The 20,959-nt window shown below is 41.8% G+C and overlaps 3 protein-coding genes and 1 long non-coding RNA gene across 5 annotated transcripts; 2 read left to right on the top strand and 2 right to left on the bottom strand.

Annotated features, from left to right (window-relative positions):
- Positions 1–336: 336 nt before the first annotated feature.
- LOC306780038 (phosphorylase b kinase gamma catalytic chain, skeletal muscle/heart isoform-like) lies at positions 337–6,311 on the top strand. The gene is made up of 10 exons (XM_079272218.1): positions 337–573; positions 1,316–1,424; positions 2,235–2,413; positions 2,647–2,701; positions 2,776–2,841; positions 2,950–3,113; positions 4,390–4,480; positions 4,618–4,771; positions 4,887–5,012; positions 5,346–6,311. The coding sequence occupies exons 2-10, from the start codon at positions 1,342–1,344 to the stop codon at positions 5,610–5,612; spliced, it is 1,185 nt and encodes a 394-aa protein (XP_079128344.1). The 5' UTR covers positions 337–573; positions 1,316–1,341; the 3' UTR covers positions 5,613–6,311.
- A 104-nt stretch (positions 6,312–6,415) lies between these two features.
- Positions 6,416–8,477, bottom strand: LOC306780039. The gene is made up of 6 exons (XR_013772137.1): positions 8,336–8,477; positions 7,944–8,018; positions 7,482–7,542; positions 6,984–7,085; positions 6,635–6,687; positions 6,416–6,537 (listed from the first exon to the last, which is right to left on the bottom strand). It is a non-coding gene; the product is annotated as an uncharacterized lncRNA (long non-coding RNA).
- Positions 8,478–9,441: 964 nt separating this feature from the next.
- Positions 9,442–12,658, top strand: psph (phosphoserine phosphatase). The gene is made up of 6 exons (XM_079272366.1): positions 9,442–9,589; positions 10,160–10,303; positions 10,430–10,564; positions 11,445–11,590; positions 11,778–11,926; positions 12,005–12,658. Exons 2-6 carry the CDS (start codon positions 10,161–10,163, stop codon positions 12,113–12,115), a joined length of 684 nt encoding a protein of 227 aa, XP_079128492.1. The 5' UTR covers positions 9,442–9,589; position 10,160; the 3' UTR covers positions 12,116–12,658.
- A 133-nt stretch (positions 12,659–12,791) lies between these two features.
- Positions 12,792–19,430, bottom strand: LOC306780139 (protein NipSnap homolog 2-like). Of its 2 annotated transcripts, none has more exons than XM_079272365.1 (10): positions 19,316–19,430; positions 18,113–18,252; positions 17,960–18,005; positions 17,506–17,600; positions 16,868–16,938; positions 16,608–16,748; positions 15,703–15,734; positions 14,369–14,463; positions 13,573–13,656; positions 12,792–13,415 (listed from the first exon to the last, which is right to left on the bottom strand). In XM_079272365.1, the coding sequence occupies exons 1-10, from the start codon at positions 19,405–19,407 to the stop codon at positions 13,351–13,353; spliced, it is 861 nt and encodes a 286-aa protein (XP_079128491.1). In that variant the 5' UTR covers positions 19,408–19,430; the 3' UTR covers positions 12,792–13,350. The 2 variants fall into 2 exon arrangements, with proteins under 2 accessions (XP_079128491.1, XP_079128490.1); XM_079272364.1 differs by having other exon boundaries at positions 19,298–19,417.
- Between the last annotated feature and the right edge of the window lie 1,529 nt (positions 19,431–20,959).

The raw sequence follows: 20,959 nt of genomic DNA, 5'->3' as shown, positions 1-20,959 counted from the left end.
GCGGTTTGTTTGCAACATGTTTAGATTAACAAATAATAAAGCACTTCAATCATAAAACCAGTGTGAGGTGTTATGATCTATTTCACTGCCTGTTATATCTTACTGGACTTTGAAAGAAACGTTGCTATTTTTACATCCACTTCCTTTAATTCGATGCCACAGGGGCCCAGCACCTGTCCAGTCACTCCGGTCTGAATGCACATTCACGAGTCCAATGTTCTGTGGAGAGAGTGCTGCTGGTAATGTAGGACATCTCTCCCTCCCTCCCTCTCTCCCTCTCTCCCTCCCTCCCTCCCTCTCTCTGAATAACTCGAGGAGAGTGCAGGAGCTACGGGGTGTCATTTCATGGATCTGTTTTTTGTTGACACACGTGTGCTGCTGCGGAAGCATCTGTTTATTTTTGGCGTCCGACATTAAAGCTTCACCCTTTCGCGATGGCGGCCGCCCCGCAGAGTCTGAACAGCACCGGGGTTTGACCGGAGACTCTTTGCCCGTCCTCTGACGCTTAATGAACACACCGAGTGATTGTGATGGATAAACCGTAATAACGGGGACTGACCGACACGGGACAAGGTGAGTGACCGAGCGCGTTTGTCATTCTCCTTAAATGCGTTAAAGCTTATTACTGGAGCCCGCAAAAGGTCAAATAGTGACAGGACGAGAGGGTTCTCGTCCTCCATGGCTCTATTAGTCTAAACCCAGATCCAAGACCGTTAATTCGCTTATTATCTGTGACAATCAACACGAGACGGAGCTTAAACACACAACTAATATTACAAAGAAAACAGTGGAAGAGGTCGTTCCATTCATACTAATGAAGGCGTCTATCTGTACCAGCTAACATAATTCATTCTGTATACATCTTGAAACTCTTTCATGATAAGAAAAGAGTGAAATGTGCATTAAATAAATCGCAGTATACTGCAGGAAAGCCCAGGTGCTCCTCAGTCACTTATCTGTATGTATCTCAATATGCTTGAGAGTTCCATTGAATCTATTCAAATTCATTTCGACTCCATTGCATGTGTTTATTGTTGATACGTGGATAGCAACGAACAACCGGAGTCAAATTCCTTGTATGCGTAGGCATGCATGGCCAATAAAGCTGATTCTGATTTATTGTTGCAGTTCATCTGCGATAAGTGATTCTTTTCACGAGAAGAGCTGAAGAGCTCGTTTGACATTTCTTCATACCACGTGACTGAAATAAGTCCAATCAGCAATGATAATCAATTCAAATAACAACACAGGGCTCCTCCTGATGTACTTTAAATAGTGTGTTGTGTCCATTGAAAGTACAAACTGTTTCTGTCAGCGACCTGCTGTGAGAGGAGAGCCATCATGACCAAAGACGAGGAGGTCCCGGACTGGGTGGGAGCCCAGGAGTTCTACGACAAGTACGAGACCAAGGAGATCCTGGGAAGGTATGTTCATAAAGACTTTAATTAGCCCGGAGCAGAGAAGAAGCAAAGTACAGTAATCCTTTAAAGGGGTCACAAGTCAACATGCTGTGAACAACTGGCACACATTGTTGAACTCAAAATTCTTTCCAGTTTTCTAGAATTCTTTTCTAAAAACAGCTCAACTTGTTGGTATTGTTTATCTGATTGAGACACTGATGTGGAAACGAGCTGAATGGTTTCCCAGGAGTTTCCCAGATGTCCCCCTGAGAAATGTCAGCAGTGCCAGAGCTTTCTTCCTCATCGTCATTCACCACCATCTGTCAGACGGTGCTGTTACATAACACACACACAGTGTTCTGGGAAGCCGCTTTCATCAACTCCAGCGCGTTTTGGGTTTTAGTGTCGAGAGCTGCCCCGGATTGGACGGCACCCTGTCGGATGACGTCATTTCACTTCCTTTCTAAACATGCAGGTCGCGAGGTCACCAGATTCGAACACTGTTTTCAGCTGCTCGAGTCCTCTTCACGTGGCTCAGTGAGCTTCACAAACAGAGGATGGAGAGTCACTTTAGTTCCCTCTAAATGGACTTCATAAATAGAAATTACAATGAGGAGATTACAGTCTTTGACTTTCTGCTCATCACATCAAGGCAAGGCACATCTTCCACAGGTAACTGGGTAGTATATAAAGGATAAATATGGAAAAACACATTCAAACATTTTCCTCACACACACACACACACACGTCTTTGAGTCCAGCTGTTCAAACACAACCCTCTGAAGAAATAAATGACCTGACAGCTGTAGATGTCAAGTGCTTCCTCTTCCTCAGGGGAGTGAGCAGCGTGGTGCGTCGCTGCATCAACAAAAGGACGTCTCAGGAGTTTGCGGTGAAGATCATCGACATCACCCCCTCGGACAAGACGACCCCGGAGGAGATCGAGGAGATCAGGGAGGCGACTGTGAAGGAGATCGACATCCTGAGGAAGGTCTGCGGACAGGACAACATCAGTAAGCTTTGTGAATTCAAACTGTGTGCATCAGCAGCTTTATTTAAACGTGAATCTACATTAAAAGTCTCAGAAAGCCAAAAGAGCTTCGTCTGGCCTTTGTCTGACCAACCTGCTCAAGAGGTCGCTTGTGGTCGGTGTTGGCCTTGGCCCTCACCTATCAGGTGTCCTCTTGGTTGTGTCCGTCTTCATTAAATACCGATTGTACCTCAAATGTCTCTGTCTCCTCTCCAGTACAGCTCAAAGACTGCTACGAGTCCAACGCCTTCTTCTTCCTGGTTTTTGACCTGTAAGTGTCAAGTTTTCGACGCAGAAATTCAAGCAAGAGGCGGCTGTTCAAATGTTTTGTTTTCTTTCCCGCAGGATGAAGAGAGGGGAACTTTTTGACTACCTCACAGAGAAAGTTACTCTGAGTGAGAAGGAAACCCGGTCAGTGAGAGTGTTATATCACTGTTGGGCCCATCTACTAAGACGAAAGCGATGAATTGTCCTAATATTCTTAAAAGACCTTTCGAGTTTGGCGTTTGTCGGTTTTAGGAAGATCATGCGTGCTCTGCTGAAGGTGGTCCAGATTCTCCACGGCCAGAACATCGTCCACCGGGACCTGAAGCCTGAGAACATCCTTTTAGACGACCAGATGAACATCAAACTCACCGACTTTGGCTTCGCTGTGCAAATCCAGCCGGGACAGAGGCTCAAAGGTCGGTGAAAGCTGACATGGAAACCAACCAGCACACATTATTACATTATCTGAAGACAAAATCGCTCACACTGACGTATTCAGATCAGAAAGTCCCGTCAGCTGCAGATATATTTGTTTCTATGTTTAAAACCTTCAGTGATGTAACAGCTGCTGCTGGTGGTCGGCTGAGAATCTAGGTCTGGTTGCACGACATGCTCCCGTCTCCCTTAGCTGCTCTTACAAAGGTTAAGATGCAACGGGACACTCCGATGTACTTGCTGTATACTCAGAGCACACACTGACCTTTCAAATAAGACTCAGAGAGCATCAGATCATTATTGGCAGTTGGGAACTGGCAAGTCCAATGTCTCATGGAACTGTGCATGCCCGTATCATTTAGTTTAGTTGGTAAATATGATCAGCTTGGATTACCTCCATTTGGCTCTAGATCTATTTCAGAAAATCTACCGTCACCATGCAACACATGATCTGAAAGTGGCCTTCAAAATAAACATCTGACTGCAAGCTGTGGTGAATAATGTCAACATTTTCTCAGTTGTAGGTAAATGGTATTATGCATATCGATGTCCTACTTGGAGCCACTTGTTGAATGTAATTACAAGTCCTCAAGTTACTGTATTTGTGGGTTAAATTGTCATAATGTGATATCATAATTGTCTTAAGTCCTTTTGCTTGGATAGGAAATACAGGAAAGCCTACATGTATGCTTTTATGGCTCAGGAGTTTGCTTCACACACATTAGATGATCTCTGAGAAACTATTTTGTGAAAATAGTTCCTAATTTTAAATGCATTGCTGTTTTGGAGAGGAATTGGCTGCAAATGTTGTTGTTTTTCCTGTTTTCCGTCTTGCAAAGCACTTCAAGTCACGGCCAGGAGAGGTGCCATTAGCCTGCTACTTTAAATACTCTTCAATAGAAGAACTAATGTACTTTTGTTTAATTAGTTTCCAGAAGGTAGTTCCATCGTACTGCTAGTGGAGTATTGGTATGACGGCTGTGGCTCAGGGTTTAGAGTGAGTCATCCTCTAATCACAAGGTGGGCGGTTTGGTCCTCGGCTCCTCCTGTCTGCATGTGGAAGTCTTCATAGGGATGGGTTAAAGGTCAAAGTTCATGTATGTATGTGACTATTGAAGTAAAGTTACATTTTTGGGGAAATTCTCGTACTCCATCCATTAGATTGACATGAAATCTCTTTTTGTGGTGAAACAGTTTTTCAAGCTTTGTCAATGTGGGTTTTTATATTGAACAAGTTTGATGCGTCTTGTGATGCAGAGGTGTGTGGGACTCCTGGTTACCTCGCTCCTGAGATCATCGAGTGCTCCATGGACGGAGGGCACGCAGGATACGGTACCGCTGTGGACATGTGAGTGGGCGGAGATAAAAAAAATCACACGACACAGCAGAAAGTTATCAGATGTATCAACTGAACAATATACGCAACAAAGCTGTTGTATTAACAAATGACGAAATGATGATTTTTCTCCTGGTTTACGCCTGCAGATGGAGTTCAGGGGTGATCATGTACACGCTACTCGCAGGCTCTCCGCCCTTCTGGCACAGGAAACAGATGATGATGCTGCGTATGATCTTGTGTGGGACCTACGACTTCTCGTCTCCAGAGTGGGAGGACCGCTCGCACACTGTTAAAGATTTGGTACGCTCCTACTGGTTTGACAAAGTACTGATATCGCTTATGACAGTCATATGAAGCTGCAACACGGTTTTAATTACAGAAGATTTTAATAAAACCCTCTGTGCGGTTTCCTCAGATCACCCGGATGCTGGTGGTGGACCCAAAGCAGCGATACACAGCTACAGAAGTCCTCAACCACTCGTTCTTTTCTCAGTATGTGGTGAATGAAGTGCGGAAGTTCACTCCATACAGGCGATTCAAGGTGAGACGTAAAAGACTTTTACTCAAATTCTCAATTCAATTCCCGAACATACCAGCAAGGATAGCTTTCAAACTGTCATACCACACAATGATTTGAAACTTTGATTAAAATATATACGAAAAGGAAGTGTTCACTTTGATCTCAATCTAATTCCAAATTGGCCTCGGGTCACTTTTCATTACAGAGTTAACTTTAAATTTCTTTCAAAGATTATTTTACAATGTATTTGTTCATGAAAACACCTGTGTGGGTGAAGGATGGCAAGTACACTTTCCCCACATTTAATATACCCTCAGTGCTCGAGTGAACTTTGCCCCAATTTTCCTCTTTCAGGTCATTTGCATGACCGTTCTCGCAACGATGCGAATCTACTGCAACTACCGGCGCGCCAAGCCCGTCACCAAGGAGGTGATCAAGAGTGACCCGTACGCCGTCAAGCCCATCCGCAAGCTCATCGACGCGTGTGCATTCAAGATCTACGGCCACTGGGTCAAGAAGGGACAGACTCAGAACAGAGCAGCACTTTTCGAGAACACTCCCAAGGCCATCCTGCTGTCGATGGCTGCCGAGGCCGACGAGTCGGTCCACATCATCTGGTAATGAGCACGCGTTCCTCGGGATGGGAGTGATGCTCGATACTCAGCTTCTGTTGTGTAAAGGAAGCGAACTGGTAAAATATGAAGAGCTACTGCCAGACCAGGTTAACTTAATATGTTTGTCTTAAATGTGGAGAGCCTGTTGTGCTCATGAATTTTAACGTGCAGCATTGTTGGATTGATTTGCCTAAAGAACTGCCAAGTGTGACAAGCTAAATCTGCAACATCACCACTGTTCACTTTACTGGTTGTAGGTCCTAAATGTAGATTGAAGTAACAGATTTACTGGTAAAATGGCAGATTAGAGTAAATATTGAATGTCCTATGAACCCATTCTCAACTGTTTTGACTGAAAATGGACATTCTTTGATGTCTGGAATGGATTTTCTTTGAATACTGTGCATAAATCTCCATTTTCAAACAGTTTCACATGGATTCAATTTTTAAATTATCTCATTCATAAAATCACTTGGACAAGCATTATGCTAACTCTTCTCAGTCAGAACTGTGACAGCCAAAGCAAAACTTGTGGAAATAATAAACAGGTTTGAATATGAAGCAGTGACCCTGCATACTTGAAATGGCATATACTGTATAACTATTTCATTGAGGATGAACCGCACTGAAGTTACTGTGATGTTGACGGTTTAATTATTAGCACTTGCTATGGATTTATTTATTAAAATATGCATTTCATTTAAAACCCCAAGTCTTGTTATTGTAAAGTGTCAGACTTTTTGTGGTGCTTTTGAAATTAAAGATGTGTGTGTTTTTGTACAACAACTTTAAACTAATACACAAGACCCGTTATGAACACATTTACAAGTTTATTACAAAAGAAGAGTGGGGTACAGCTTTAAAGTACAAACAACCATCCGAGGGCAGGTGGAGCTAGTTTTCAGCACAAGACACTGCTTTCCCTCGTGGAGCTGCGGGTTGAAAAAAAAAAAAAGAAGCATTTAGAGTTAAAATAAAATCACAGCGAGGGTTGATAGGTATTTGGATATTTCATCGTCATGTTCTTACCGTGAACAAAAGGAGTCGACTACTTTTCTCATGTTCCTCTTCAGAAGTAGCCACTGCAGAATTTAGAAAATATGAAATTAATACAAAAAAAAAAAAAAAAAACCTGAATGGTGGTCGAGCAGCGTCTTCATTTTCTAAGTGCATTATTGTGCTCATTCCTGTACAGTTGGATGAGGCCGAGGGAAGCACTCACCCAGTCATTATGCAGAAATGAGACTAGGCTTTTGCATGGTGTCTGGCTGTATCCACCACAGACAAGCTGGAACAGAATTCGTCCATGCCTCAGTGGTGACTTAATCACCGCTAGGAATACTAATTATGCTGCATAACAGTGTGCGTGCAAACGTACCATCCTCGGGCCTTTCAGTTGTAGCAGCAACCACGTTTCTTTAGTGATCAGTACCAAGCATGCATTACTGCACTTCTCCGTAAATACATATTCTGACGAATGCTGGAACAAAAAAAAAAAGAAAAGAAAGTACAATAGAGGCTATGAGACAAATTTGTCCGACATGTTATTGAGCTTGTGTATTCTCACACAAGCGAGACATTGTAAGATGGTAACGCTTTTGGGAAAATATCTAAATGAAGGGCTGTATGAGTGATCAATAATAAATAGTTGCAGCCTTGTAAGAATCATATTCAAAAGAGTCACATATCGAAGATAACCACGTTTCTGTATTCACTCTGACGTAAGAATGAGGCACATAATTAGCACTCATTCTGTTGTTGAGTCAGTGTGTGAAAACAATACTTTGGCATGGTGTCTGGCTGCATTTACTACTTCAAGAGTAAAACAGAATTTGGCCATGCATTCAAATACACGTTACTGTGAAGTATGAGTTACCTCTCCGTGTTTCCACTCTTGGCCACATATGGATCAATAATCCCATCTTCAGCCACAGCATCTGTAAGAGAGATAATTTCTGAGAGTCAACACCGCTACTGGGTCATACTAGGGGCTGATAAGTGCTTGTTTTTCATATGTGTTGAGCAATTTCTCCTTTACCAACAATTAACATTCATAACATGTGTGCTCCATATTCTATGATTGATGCCCCGATAGAAAGACATATTCACTTAAATTACCTTCTGAAAATATATGTGCCTTCCATTAGGTGTCCCAGTGGGCCTACCTGCACAATAGCAGGGCCTCCCCTAAGTGGAACGCTGCCATCACGAATGTCATTGAATAAATGTGTGTTGTTCCTACTGTGACATGTCAAAATGCATGCCTTGTGTCTATTGGCACACATTCCCAGTGTTTAATCCTTATCTTCCAGTACAATGATGAACGTTACCGCCTCACCTCTGCCACGTGGTGTGTTTCAGGCTGGGAGCTCCTCCATGATGAGTCGGGTCAGGCCATCTCCTCCAACGTATCCTGTGCAGTTATCACAAACTAGTTAACATAATTCATACACACGCACACACCAAAAGTAGGTTATCTTAATTTACTACTCATGTTGAAAGTCTAGTAACACGACTTTACTCTCTGGGCCCCATATTTGGTAATACAAGTCATTATCTATGCAAATAACTATTCGATTCGTCACGTTATAACGAAAAGTGTATTTACTATCTGACTAATAAACCGTTTTCCTTCAGTCATCCACGCTCAGCACCACGTGCTTTGCACGTCCATATCCAAAACCATTATAACTAAATGCATTCAGACTGATTCTTGCTAGCTAGGATTACCTGTAGCGTGACAGCGTTGTGGGCTCAACTTTGTACTTCTGTTTCCTTGAAAACCTGGACGAAGGAGAGCGACATTTTATATATGTACGAGGGTCTATATGCTGCTGGCCGCTGACTTCAGTGTGGACCAGCCTGATGAGCGTCGTCCACTAAGTAGCACAACGCTTCCTCGTTTTCTTCTTCTATGGTTGTTAATAGCGGTCGGCATCCAAAATGTTGCTTTGCCGCCACCTACTGGAATTTAACTCAAATATCGGCTTACTAAATACAATACTAAATATATTATTGTATATTCCTGCTCGTTGATTAGCCTCCTTGTCAATGTGAGCTATCATATCAATAACATTGATAACAATTCCCAGTTTTAATACAGTGTCAAACTGAACAGACAGTACTTCCTCCAGCTTATTACAGCTATATGAAGTGCTAAGTATTTGAATCCTACAATATTCTTTTGGATGCATCTGTATTTGAGTATGATTGTTTTAGGATTGGGCTGTACTGTATTTCCTTGATACTTCACGTGATTGACTCCTTCATTGCTGCTTGGTTGTGACATTTGATTTAAATAAAATTAGCTGGGCAAAGAAATAAACAAATTAGATGGGTGGCTGTTGGCTCCATTTGCTTTAAACATGGGCAAGAAAGAATTACTAAATTTTCAGAGGGTATGCAGTTGTTATTATTTTCTCTAAACTGACATTTTGCCAGTAAATATGTCATTTTAATGTACGTACGTAAAGCAAGTAAAGGGTTGTACAGTGACATTGTTGCAGTAATGGTTCTCCGAAGTGGGTATAGCCTACTGTAGCCTATACTATTAGAATTATGTACAAAAATAACACAACATAAAATCTATTTGTATCCATACTGTAACTACATATCTTCTAGGACTGCATGTAGACAAAGATTACTCAAAGTAATGGGAGGGTAGCCCCAGCCAAACATGTAGCCGTTGATTAACCGTTGCTGTTGTCATGTAACCGTGCCCAACCAACTGGCAGAGGGCTGGTGGGCGGTACCTCACCGGCTTCCCTCTGATTGGTCCAGAGTTCAGCAGCTAATCGCTGAAGCTCCATTGCCGTTAGTGCCTTACCAACACTGTTCCCACCAGCAAGTATCACACCACAAATGTAACCATTTTTTTTCCAAGACATTAGCGTGGCGTGGCAGCCTGAGTTGTTTACGTTCGACAGTTGACCAACGGCTGTGTGTGAAGCGCTCTTATCAAGCAAAGTGGACTGCTACAGACAGGTAACGTCAACTCCGGCGCATCCTCTCTGAGCTAACAATTATTCGTAACGTAAAGACATGACGTATTTTTACTCCAAAAGGAGCACTGGCTACTCGCTTGATCGAGTTTAATCGTCTTGACGTTTATATATATATATATATGTATATGTATTTTGGTCTCGCCTGCCTGAGGTCCTCTGCAGTGTGCGTAGGGGTGACGCAATCCGTGCAGAGGATGTCCATGCAGCCTCTATGGTTTGTTAAGGCTGTTTTATGTAACGCTTCTTTCTTTTATTTTTTTTTTCTCGCATACCACCGAACCGGGACACGTGTTTAATTTGAGATCCGTCGATGCAGAAATGTTTGCACATATTTCAGTCAAAGGATGCATTTGCTGCTTCACTGGACAGAAGACAAACCACTGCACACATGGCTTAGTTTAAATAAAATCACGCAGCTGCTGGGGAAAATCCCAGACCTCACGTTTAACCAACCAATTCAGCATAGATGACTTCTTAGTATAGCCGGATATCTGTGCCATCAGAGTTATTCCTTTTAGTGTTTTTATATTGTGTACTTTTCTTTTTCCAGCATGATGCCAACTCTTTCCCAGACAAAGGAAGTGTTCCGGAGAGCAGAAGCTGTCTGTTTTGATGTGGACAGCACAGTCATCAAGGAAGAAGGCATAGATGAACTTGCCAAATTTTGTGGTGTGGGGGATGCAGTCACTGAAATGTATGCATATAAATGTTGTCAACATCACCATTGACATGCACTGAAAAGTACAACCATATTTTGATGGTATCTCCGGATTTGTCGTTGAAATATTACGCAAACGTATTGCTGTTTTTCACAATTCAGGACTCGGAATGCTATGTGTGGCTCAGTGACATTTAAAACAGCCCTGACTGAGCGTCTTTCCGTCATCCGATGTTCCAGGGAACAAGTGAACAAACTGATCACGGATCACCCACCTCAGCTGACTCCAGGTATCAGGTGAGTGTGTGATGATGTCATTCAGTGGACCTGGAGTTCCACCCAGTACAGAAATATCGTTGTGCACAGGAGTACTTTTAACCCACTATCTATGGTAAACAACCCTCTGGCTATAATGCTCCAGTGCTTTATGACTGTAGCCATTTAGCACAGAGAATGAAAAAAAGATACTCTTTTAGGAAAACTCAAATATTATATCTTATCTATATCTTATTTGTATCTCTGGTGTTTATAAAAGAAAAACGCAGGCTTCAAACCGTCCAATACAGAATGGTCATTCAGAGTCAGGATGGGTTGTATTTATAGACGGTTAAGTGGAAGTCTTCTTTATTAGATACATATAAATATGAGAGCTAGCGTTAATGCTGTGTATGAATTTAGCATTTCAAGCATTTCCTGCTCCTTTGTACACATGCAGAGATGCTTATTTACACACATCAAGCTGTAAATGTGTGTGTGTGTGTGGCAGTGGTGGGTCATCTGCTGGCCTAAACACAATCACAAAGGTATAGCTATTTTATAATGTAATCATTTTTCATAAATACACTACATGTATTATAATTTATGAAAATATTTTGCTGCCGTGAGCCCCTCCGAAAAAGCACCCAAAAGCACACACAGGCGGGTACTCTCACAGACTCGCGCAGCAGTCAGAGCAGAGAGGAGACGCAGTCTCTGCATATTCTCTGCAGTTGGTGTCTTTACAGGTGTTTGCTTCATTTTTACACAAAACAAATAACCGTAGCTGTGTTTCAGCTGCAGGACAGCAGTGAAGGCCCAGGTATAAAATGCACGGCCCGCCACTGCCCACTGTACAAAAATGTAAGTAAAAACGTAATCAAAATTGAATGTCGATAAATGGCCGTTCCTTTTCATCCAGGGAGCTTGTGGACCGTCTGCACCAGCGAAACATAAAGGTGTTCCTCATCTCCGGCGGTTTCCGCTGCATCGTTGAACACGTGGCCACTCAGCTAGACATTCCCCTGCATCATGTGTACGCCAACCGGCTCAAGTTCTACTTCAATGGTAAGAGCTGGAGGTGACTTTTTGCTTTTTTTTGTTATAAGAGTGGAAAATTGAAGAATAAGTGTATGAAAAAAGCCCCGAGTGGATTGACGAGGCTTGAATCTTTTTAGCTGATATCAAAAGATGCTTAGCTTCGTTCAAAGCCGTCTCTTAGATCTCTCTCATCTCTAATTTGTGCGTTATCCAGGAGAGTATGCTGGTTTTGACGAGAGCCAGCCCACAGCCGAGACTGGTGGAAAAGGAAAAGCCATCAGTATGTTAAAGGAGCAATACGGCTTCAAGACTGTGGTGATGATTGGAGATGGAGCGACTGATCTAGAGGCATGCCCTCCTGCTGTAAGTGTACACACTGCTTAAAACTCTCTCTGTCTTGGTGCTCCGGTGTGATTACAGTGTCGTCTCTTACATCTTCAGAGTGCCTTCATTGGATTCGGTGGGAACGTCATCAGGCAGCAGATTAAGGAAAAGTCTTCGTGGTACGTGACAAGTTTTGGGGAGCTGCTAAAGGAACTGGAAATGATTTGAAGAAGCTACAAGAGTACTGTGACTCATTTTTAACATTTTATATATTGCATCTATGGTTGTGCCTCTGTTTATTTGGTTCCTGCACATTTTCCTTATACGCAATAGATTTTTATCATGAATGGAAATGTTTACATTAGCGAGACCAATGCTACTTTTATACTAGAAGACACTAAAAGAATAACACTGTTCATGTGGAGGTTTAGAAGATTTGAGTATTTTTGCACATCGTGTAGTCAAAGCCTTTAGGTAAGCTAATACAACTCGTGCGTATTGTTACGCAATGAGCAATAGAGATGTTTTATTTCTATATGTAACCAGAGATGTCAATGACTGTTAAGTCATGTAAAGAATATCTGCATTAAACAGGAGAACATGCCGTCAAAGAAGTTGTTTGAACTGCTTTAATCTGTGTCCTTCCCTCCACTGTTCCCGATGAACAAACAAGATAAACATGCTTCCTTTGACAATAAAATCTGATATTACAATGTGCAGCAGCATGACTGCCCACTTAGTGCCACACTCACTCAGCCACTGATGGACAGTGATAGTTGTGCCCCAATAAAACAGTTTCTTAAACTTGGCATGCTGTCTTCACAAGGAAAAAGGGTAGAAGCCATAGTTACAAACCATGACACATGACAGGAACATCCAGAAAAAAAACAATTGAAAAGAGTAGTTTGCCAAAAAAATGTGTGATTTATAATAGACTTCAATCAGATACAAAATTATGAGATTTACATAATGTCATACTTTTATCAGCTATTATTAGCAACAGAAATCTGAATATACAGAGGCATTCTCACTTCACTCAACAAGTGCCACTCAGCACATTTCATAATAAATAAGTTACTATTATTCCCATCTGTCCCCACACAGCTGCTCATCTTTTCAAGTAACTTTGGTTGGTTCTAAACTTGGAGATGGAGTTCTCTTCATGGACCAGTGTTAATGTGGCACCAGACGTTCTGATACAACAACCATCAGGAGGTTTTTAATTGGCCAAATTTACTCAACCTCAAACTGTCAAAGACGTTGCGCATTGCCCTGAAGTGGTTTTGACTCTTGATTGCCGATACATGGCAGGCATTGTTGCCTCCTCGGTCCTGGTGACATCCTGAAGTGATAACACGGGAACAAGAAAAGAAGCGATGTTGTTTGGCAGCACTGACAGGAGGTTGAAACAATGGAACTGATGTAACATTCAAAAAGGGGGACCATTGAGCTCAGCTCTCATTTCACTGCAGAGGGGAAGCCTTCGTCGGGATCATAATCCTGGAATCCATATGTTGAATGAGAGGAACTGGAGAGAGGTGGAAAGGTTTAAAGTATTTTTAAATATTGATCAGGTTCAGCAAGTTCAACATGTTGCTACACAAGACAAGTTGCATAAAGGATTCCAGTCACACAACTATGATCATCACCTCTTCTTTGTTTAGTAAGCGCTTTTCTTTGCTCACCTGTGTAATACACCACCTCGTCCCAGCCCTCCTGCTGCCAGGCGCCGCTCCTCGTGTCTTCTCTGGACTGGAGGTCTTTGTAAGCTGTAACCAACAGGTATACAGATATAGCACTGCTCATAGTAAAGAGATTCACTGCACTAAGAGTCGGTAGTGTTGTGGAAATGTATCATATGGTTCTTTTAGTTATAACTTGTATCGTTTAAACCTGCATATACCACCCTAACCCTCTTCCCATGAAAAGGCTGGGAACCTGGCCTTGGTGGGTGCAGCGGTCGAAAACATCTGCGAGGGGGAGGGTGAAGGGAGAGGAGACGAGATAACGCGCATACATACTCTGCTTTGTCTATTCATTGTTGTTCGACCTCCGAACCATCCGTGGGGAAAGAGCTCTATCCATTCAGCTGAATTATTATTGAAGTGTCTGTTCATTAATTATGCTTTTAATACTTTAATAAGAAGTTTCCATCGCGATTATTTCTCAGAGGGAGGTTTAAAAGATTTGTTTCCACCACAGGTAGCAGTTTTGCTTAATTTAGTGCTGCAAGTTAACATTATTTTCTTTATCCATGAAACAACATATTTTCTTGCTGTGGAATTACCATGTAAACATGAGGTGACATCACCCTAAAAAATAAAGTGGTGACAGTTATAGCAAAGTGCATATTTACAATTCAATCAGACAAGGCGCAACATGAGCATTCACTTGGAGTCATGTTTGTGTCCACCCGATGAATTCCAATTTGATGTTGAATCGAAGTAAGTAATTGTCCATGGAGCTGGAATCTGAACGTACCCCAGAGGTGATGAACCATATAGAGGTTGCCGATCTGTGAGAAAAACCCTCCCACAGCTTCTCTGTTGTGCTGGCGGTATCCAATGGCTCTGGCCCTGCAGACAACAACTTATGTCACAAAGCAGGCAAACACCCAACAGGGCTGCATGTGGCATGAAAAGGAGAAAAGAGCAGGCCCGCACACACAAGATACTGGACAAGTCCTGACAAGGATTTAAAAATCACCATTGGATTGATTCTGGACTGTTCTGCGATTACACAATTGGATTTTTGTTAATGTAAAGTCCATAGTTGCAACAATCCAAAGAAAAATCACATCCAACCATAAGATGTGACGCCATTACTTACTGTATGCATGTTTATGAATCTTAACTTTAGCCAAGTCCATGTGAAATAAGTGGAGTGTTTTAAATCCATTATGTTTCCCCCCCAAAGCAAACATGTTCTTATTCAAATCACAATCTGTCTGGATACAAAACTATGAAGCTTTAGTTCTCCATGTTCTAATTTAAAAAGGAAGTTTTATCTTTCAGTTCCACAAATTCTATTGAAATTGCCTTGAATTGCTTTGCTGGCATAATCTACATGACTTTGTTCAATGGTTACAATAAGCAGAAAAGCAAAGGTATGAAAACAATAGTAGCTTTAGGAAAGAATGACCTCGTCCTAGCATGATCTTTTAATCAAAGGTGGGTTTTCCCCTATAATAATATGAATCATGTCTGCTTTAATATAGAGAAGGGCTATGTGAAGCCTCAAACCAGAAAAGCCTGGTTGATTTTCAAGTTATGACTCATAAAATCATGCAGACGACAGTTAGGAATTCCCAAAAATGTGTTAACTGGACTTCGATACAGAAGAGTTAAAAGTATGACGACGTGTCAGTGACACTGGAGTTATCTGTTAAAGCCGACGTCACTGACAAAGGTGCAAAACAAGTTACGAAATGTAATCCAGTGGGACGAACATCAAAACAAAAATCCACTTCAGGGCAATCAGAGATTAAGAAAAATGTAAAACTAAGGCATTCACGTCTTCAGTTAGCTCAATTGTAATCAACTGCATGTCACAACCTGATAAATGTTGACCTGTTGGCTCTTGCGGCTCGAAACAAGGATCCTCATAATGAATCATGATGAACACACACTTGTAGCGTACATAATATTCCACTTGTATTTGAATCTTGGCTTGAGAGTACGACAGTTCAGTTTAAAAATAGTGCCTCTCTGTGGAATAGCTCTTATTAATGACAGCGTGGTGAGGACGGCTTCATGTAGTGCAACTGTTCTGTAACCACAGTTCAAGTGAATCAAAATGAATCCGGGCTGCCTTACCAGTAATTACCCCACTCAATCATGGTTCCTGGCTGGAAGAAAGAAACACACAACATTCTTTATTACAATAAATGAGCTTTCCAAAATACCGATTGGTAACAGAACTTCTTTCCAGAGTAAACACACGCACGCAAATAAAACGGGCAAAACGTAACACGGGCATTTTGTCATTGTGGAGATAAGCTGCAACAACAACTAATCTTTCTCTGCTGCTTAAAACAGCAAACTGCATTCACTGCATTCACTACATGTCACAGGGAGCACTTACCTGTTTTTCTTGTTGGATTAGGAAGTACGACTTAATTTGAGGGCGTGTCTCGAGCATTATGAAGGACTGAGACTGCTTTCAATTTAACCATTGAGCCGCTGGTTTGCTGATGTCATCTATGTGTCCCAAAAGTAGATACAAAGTGTTTATGGGGGTGGAAAGAACAGCACAAATGGTGACTGTGTGAGCACCCCTCTCATCCTGAATGCTGAAGTCACACGGTCATTACATGTCTTGCAGTAGTTTTATGAGGCCGGAGGTAATCTACAAGTCTGAGAAGCAACGCATGCGACTTGCGATGTAACGACGTGACTGTGATTCGGCAGCGCTGTTCTCCTGATCTGGACTCTGTCATCAGAAGTTGAGCGCCTTGTTCAGTTTAAGTGTTAAAACGTTAGCTGGTGAACGTGAAAGCGTAGCGCTCTCCACTGATGAGGAGGTGACCGACAGCGCTGAAGCCCCAGCTGCTGAGAAGTTGACCAAATTAGACTTTATTCATACAACGAGTGATCAGACAACTTTCCCTCAAACAAAAGTTTATAAAACAAACTGGTTATTCGCTCAGTGATTTACATCACAGGCTCACCCTCCGTCACAGACATCTACATGCGAACAAGTATGTCGGCGTGTGACCCACCCTGAGCTGGTAGGACCGGAGCTCGTAGATGTTGGGGCCCTCTCGGGGAACAGGCTCGTTCCAGAAGCTGAACTCCAGCAGAAGCTGGTTTCTGCGAGACATCAGCATCTTACCCCGCTCCTTCCTGTAAGCTGCGAACTCCTGCCAATGACGAACGGCCACCAATCAATAAGCTTTACTTCGACTGACGGCTATGCTCGGTTGTGAGCACTTAGCAGGGGGAGACACACAAGCAGGAAGTATCTGAGGGGAGTCTTTACCTTGTTCTGCTTGAGCTTGTTCATCACCTCTGTCAGAGCCGGGTATCCACCTCTGTAACGCCACAGATGAACTAGGGGAAGATACACACAAATATATCATAGGTGCATCACAGACACCACAGAGAGGTCAACTGACTCAAAGCAGGACCTTTAAACAATATGATGAGAAAAGGACATTCCTCCAACCCTAAAACCAGTAAACTATAACATTTGACATAATTATTCTCCCTGTGCAAGAGGGTTGGATCAACACACGGCAGGAGTTTCCTAAACTACATACGTCTTTGTGAAATTCTTTTTTTTTTATAATAGATTGTAAAACAACAGTTTGATAGTCTGTACAGGTCATATTAAGCAATGACACTGTATTGTTTTTCATGGGTATATGACTATTAGCCGTACTATCAGGCTAATAATTCAGTATTGCATTATACTTCTGCGGACAACAATTAATGCATCATATAATGTAGTTGTGGCACGAGAAGAGTAAGAAGCACTGACACAGGAATGCTCAGATGAGGTAGTACTACAGTGTCTCTAGGTTTGCATGATGTGCAATACAGCATGCCTGCTGATTTTCAAACTGTGCAGACCTCAGACCTGTCACAATGCAGATGTTTTGATGTTAGTAATCCTACCGGCCTGGTCTTGTTCTCCATACCAGGTGTTCCAGGTGCCCACCAGCTCACAGGGGTAGTACTTATCAGCATGGATGGAGGGCAAAACCTCCTCACTGTGATAAAATGAGAAACATCAGCCACTTACTGAAACATAGTTCAACCACCGGTGCATTTCAATCTGCAGTCACGGCTCCTGAAGACTAAATCCACTTCTTCCCCAACTATAAATAGACAAACTCATCTTAGGTATGAGCGAGGACGGTTTGTGAAGGACTGAAGTCATGCCAGCTTGTCAATGACCTCACAGGAATAGACTGCTCAGAATAGACGAGACAACAGCGTACCAGGTTGACCCGTCTCATACTACTACTACTACTACTACTACTACTACTACTGCAGCTGCCACTACTTGTTCTTAAGTACAAGTATATAACAGCATGCGGCTCAGACGATAATGTGAAATTACACTCACCAGAGCTGGTTGTATGCTTCCAGGCACTCTGGTTTGACATTATGGACTGAAAAAGAAGGTCACACTTAAGAACGATCTCATCATTACTCCAGGACGAACGTTGTTTATAAATGTTGGTAAATTAAAAGTACAAAAACTGGGAGGAGAACTTACACTGAATTTTGTACAGATTACTTTCCTCATTTTTGGTTAGTAGGTTGGCGTGTGCGTCTTTCCTGGGATCAACTTTCCTCACAAACAGCGAATTGAACCAGCTGTCCTTTCCGTGTCTGCTGGTCGATGTCGTAAATCCTCTGCAAACACAAGACGAGTCACGATGAACAACAATTGGATGAGAAATCATTTCATGACCAGTATGAATCTACAGTAAGACCGGCTTCCTTGATAACGTTTATCTGCACTCAGATAAACGTATTATCTTTATTTGAGCCGAAATGCTTCATTACCACGTTCTTTCAGGTTTATGGTTATTGTTGTACGGAACAATAGCCCCATCGTTCACTCAAATATTGAGGCGTTTCCCTTTTTTTTGCCACATTATAATTCTACTAAACTACAACTCGGAGGCAAATATTGTACTTTTAACTCCACTGCATCTATTTGATACCTTTAGTTGCTTTGTAGATTCAGGTTAAAAATACAGTCAACAAATATGATGGATTATTAAAAGGTTAGGCTGATCCCTGGGGGTACAATTCACCAGCTACCCAGCAGCATGCAAAGCAAAATCAATACAAATGATCTCCACCTACACTGGCTGCGACATTACAGTGATGCAGAGCAATGCATCACCAATTCAGATCCAATTATATCACGTTAATTAATGTACATTATTCTGACATTCTGCTGAATGAGTCATGTTGCTGTTAGTAACGTTACTTTAAGTACATTTAAAATGCATGCCTTCTACTTGTAACATAGTGTTTAAACACCTTGATGTCTCTACTTTTACGCAAGTAATAGATCTGATGAATACCACTAACGGTGCATTAACGACGCTGCATCCATCAGAATTATAGACTATTATTAAGACAGACAAACACAACACACACGTTATCCAAACTGACCTTGAGCGTTTGAGAGGCTCAATAACAAAAGATGACAGAAACTTGTATTGTTTCACCTTCACCAGCAAATACACGCAGCTTTAAATGTGAAATATCCGGGTATAAACTATTGTGAGGAGTAAGCTCTGGTGTGGGTTAAAGCTGAAGGCCACTGAGGACTAGCAGTGAACGGGCTAGCTTTGCGCGAGCTCATCGTCCCGACCGCAGAAACCTGCAGAATGACGCACGAGCTGACAACAAGACGCTCCAGAGATGATTACCGAACACGCACACTGAAGACTCGCCCCACCTGCTCCACGCGACGAGCTGTCCGGCCGACTGGGCCCTGCTTGTAGCCCGAGCCAGGCCACCGCTCACTCTGTGAAGGACTCCGGTCGCCATCTTCAACGGTTCGCCAAGCACAGACGCAGTTACCACCTCTGACCACCAGGTGGCGGGGCAGCGCCTCAGCTGTGATACTACTGTGTTAGTGACGGTGAAAAACTCACAGTCACAGGTAAAAAGTACTGTTAAATGCCCTCACCATTACCAGTTCAAAGTGACACCTTCACAATGCTTGTTTTGTCCGACCAGTAGCACAACATTTAAAATTGTTAGAAATATTTCAAAAATAATTAAAATCAGGAAAAGGGAAAAGCAGCAAATCTTCAAATTTGAGAAGCTGGAACCATAAAATGTTTTCAAAAGAAAAGGGAAATTATTATCAAAATGTTCTGTCTAACTAATTGATGAATGGACTCATATTTATAGCTGTACTTGTGGGTAGTTTTATTTATAACAAAATGAGTAAAGTAGAAATAATAGTGTGTATATGCGTAGGAGATAGAAAACAATAATACTACAATAAACAAGTAAATTATGAGAATTAATAGCAGACATTTTGACTTGTCATTGTAGAAAACGTGTTTACATTACACTATCTGGTTATGATCTTTTTCTTCGGAGTATCCTGGTTATGTTTTTCCCATTTGAACATATCAAAAGCCTGGATAAAGGCCTTGTCCCAGTTTTGAAAAACCTGGATATGCTACCTGGAGTACCCTGATAGAAACCAGGATTCTATGGCATCTAAAAACCACATCCAGGTTTTTAAATATTCTTATAAAGTATGGATCATAGTGGCTGAGGAGGTGAGGAACCAAGACACATTAGACAAATATCTCTTTGTTTTCAGAGGTATGATTTGTTCGAAGAAACTTGTCAAGATTTTTCATTGAGGCATCTCATCTTATAAATTAAATATTTGTTGAGAATAATGTGAAGATTTACGATTAAAATGTAGACTTCCGTACTACTGTAGTGAGTTTCCCCTGACAAAGAGTTTTCCAAATCTTTAAGAATTTCTCCGTATTGGTTAAATAACTCAGTTTCTACATTACAATTGCTACATTATCTTCTGACATCAGGACTGTATTGGAGTCTATTTCATTACATTTGTAGCACACTTGTACAGTGAAGGAGACCTCTTGCATGACATTGTTGATGAAGAAAACCAGTTAAGTTGTTACAGCAGATGTTTTAACTTGTCACAGAGAAAACAAAGGTTCAACTGATATAGATAAAGATGGCTCTGTTATTCACATGCTGCCAAGCCAATGAGCCAACACAATAGCAGCGTCCTGGAGCTAGAACGCAACTTAATTAAGGTTATTAATAACACCTGTGCCTTTCCTGCTTTGTCATGCAGAAATGTCTGTGGTCGATTTGAGGGAATCCGTCCCTTCTGTCGGCTTTAATACAAAATACAATATTTTGAATACATCTCAGCAGTTGAAAAACACTGCAACATTAAGAACCGGAACCTTCTAAACAATGATCACACATAGTCATCAGTGTCACTGATGATAAAAGTGAGAACAAAACTTAAATGTTCCAACTTAAGGTGGATAAATACTCACCAAAACATACTATACCGGTTGGACAGCAGGGGGCG

This window comes from Melanostigma gelatinosum (assembly GCF_949748355.1).
Source record: "Melanostigma gelatinosum genome assembly, chromosome: 7".
In the NCBI taxonomy this organism is placed as follows: Eukaryota; Metazoa; Chordata; class Actinopteri; order Perciformes; family Zoarcidae; genus Melanostigma; species Melanostigma gelatinosum.
Note: the sequence above shows the minus strand (reverse complement) of the source record. Positions and strands in the feature narration are given on the sequence as shown.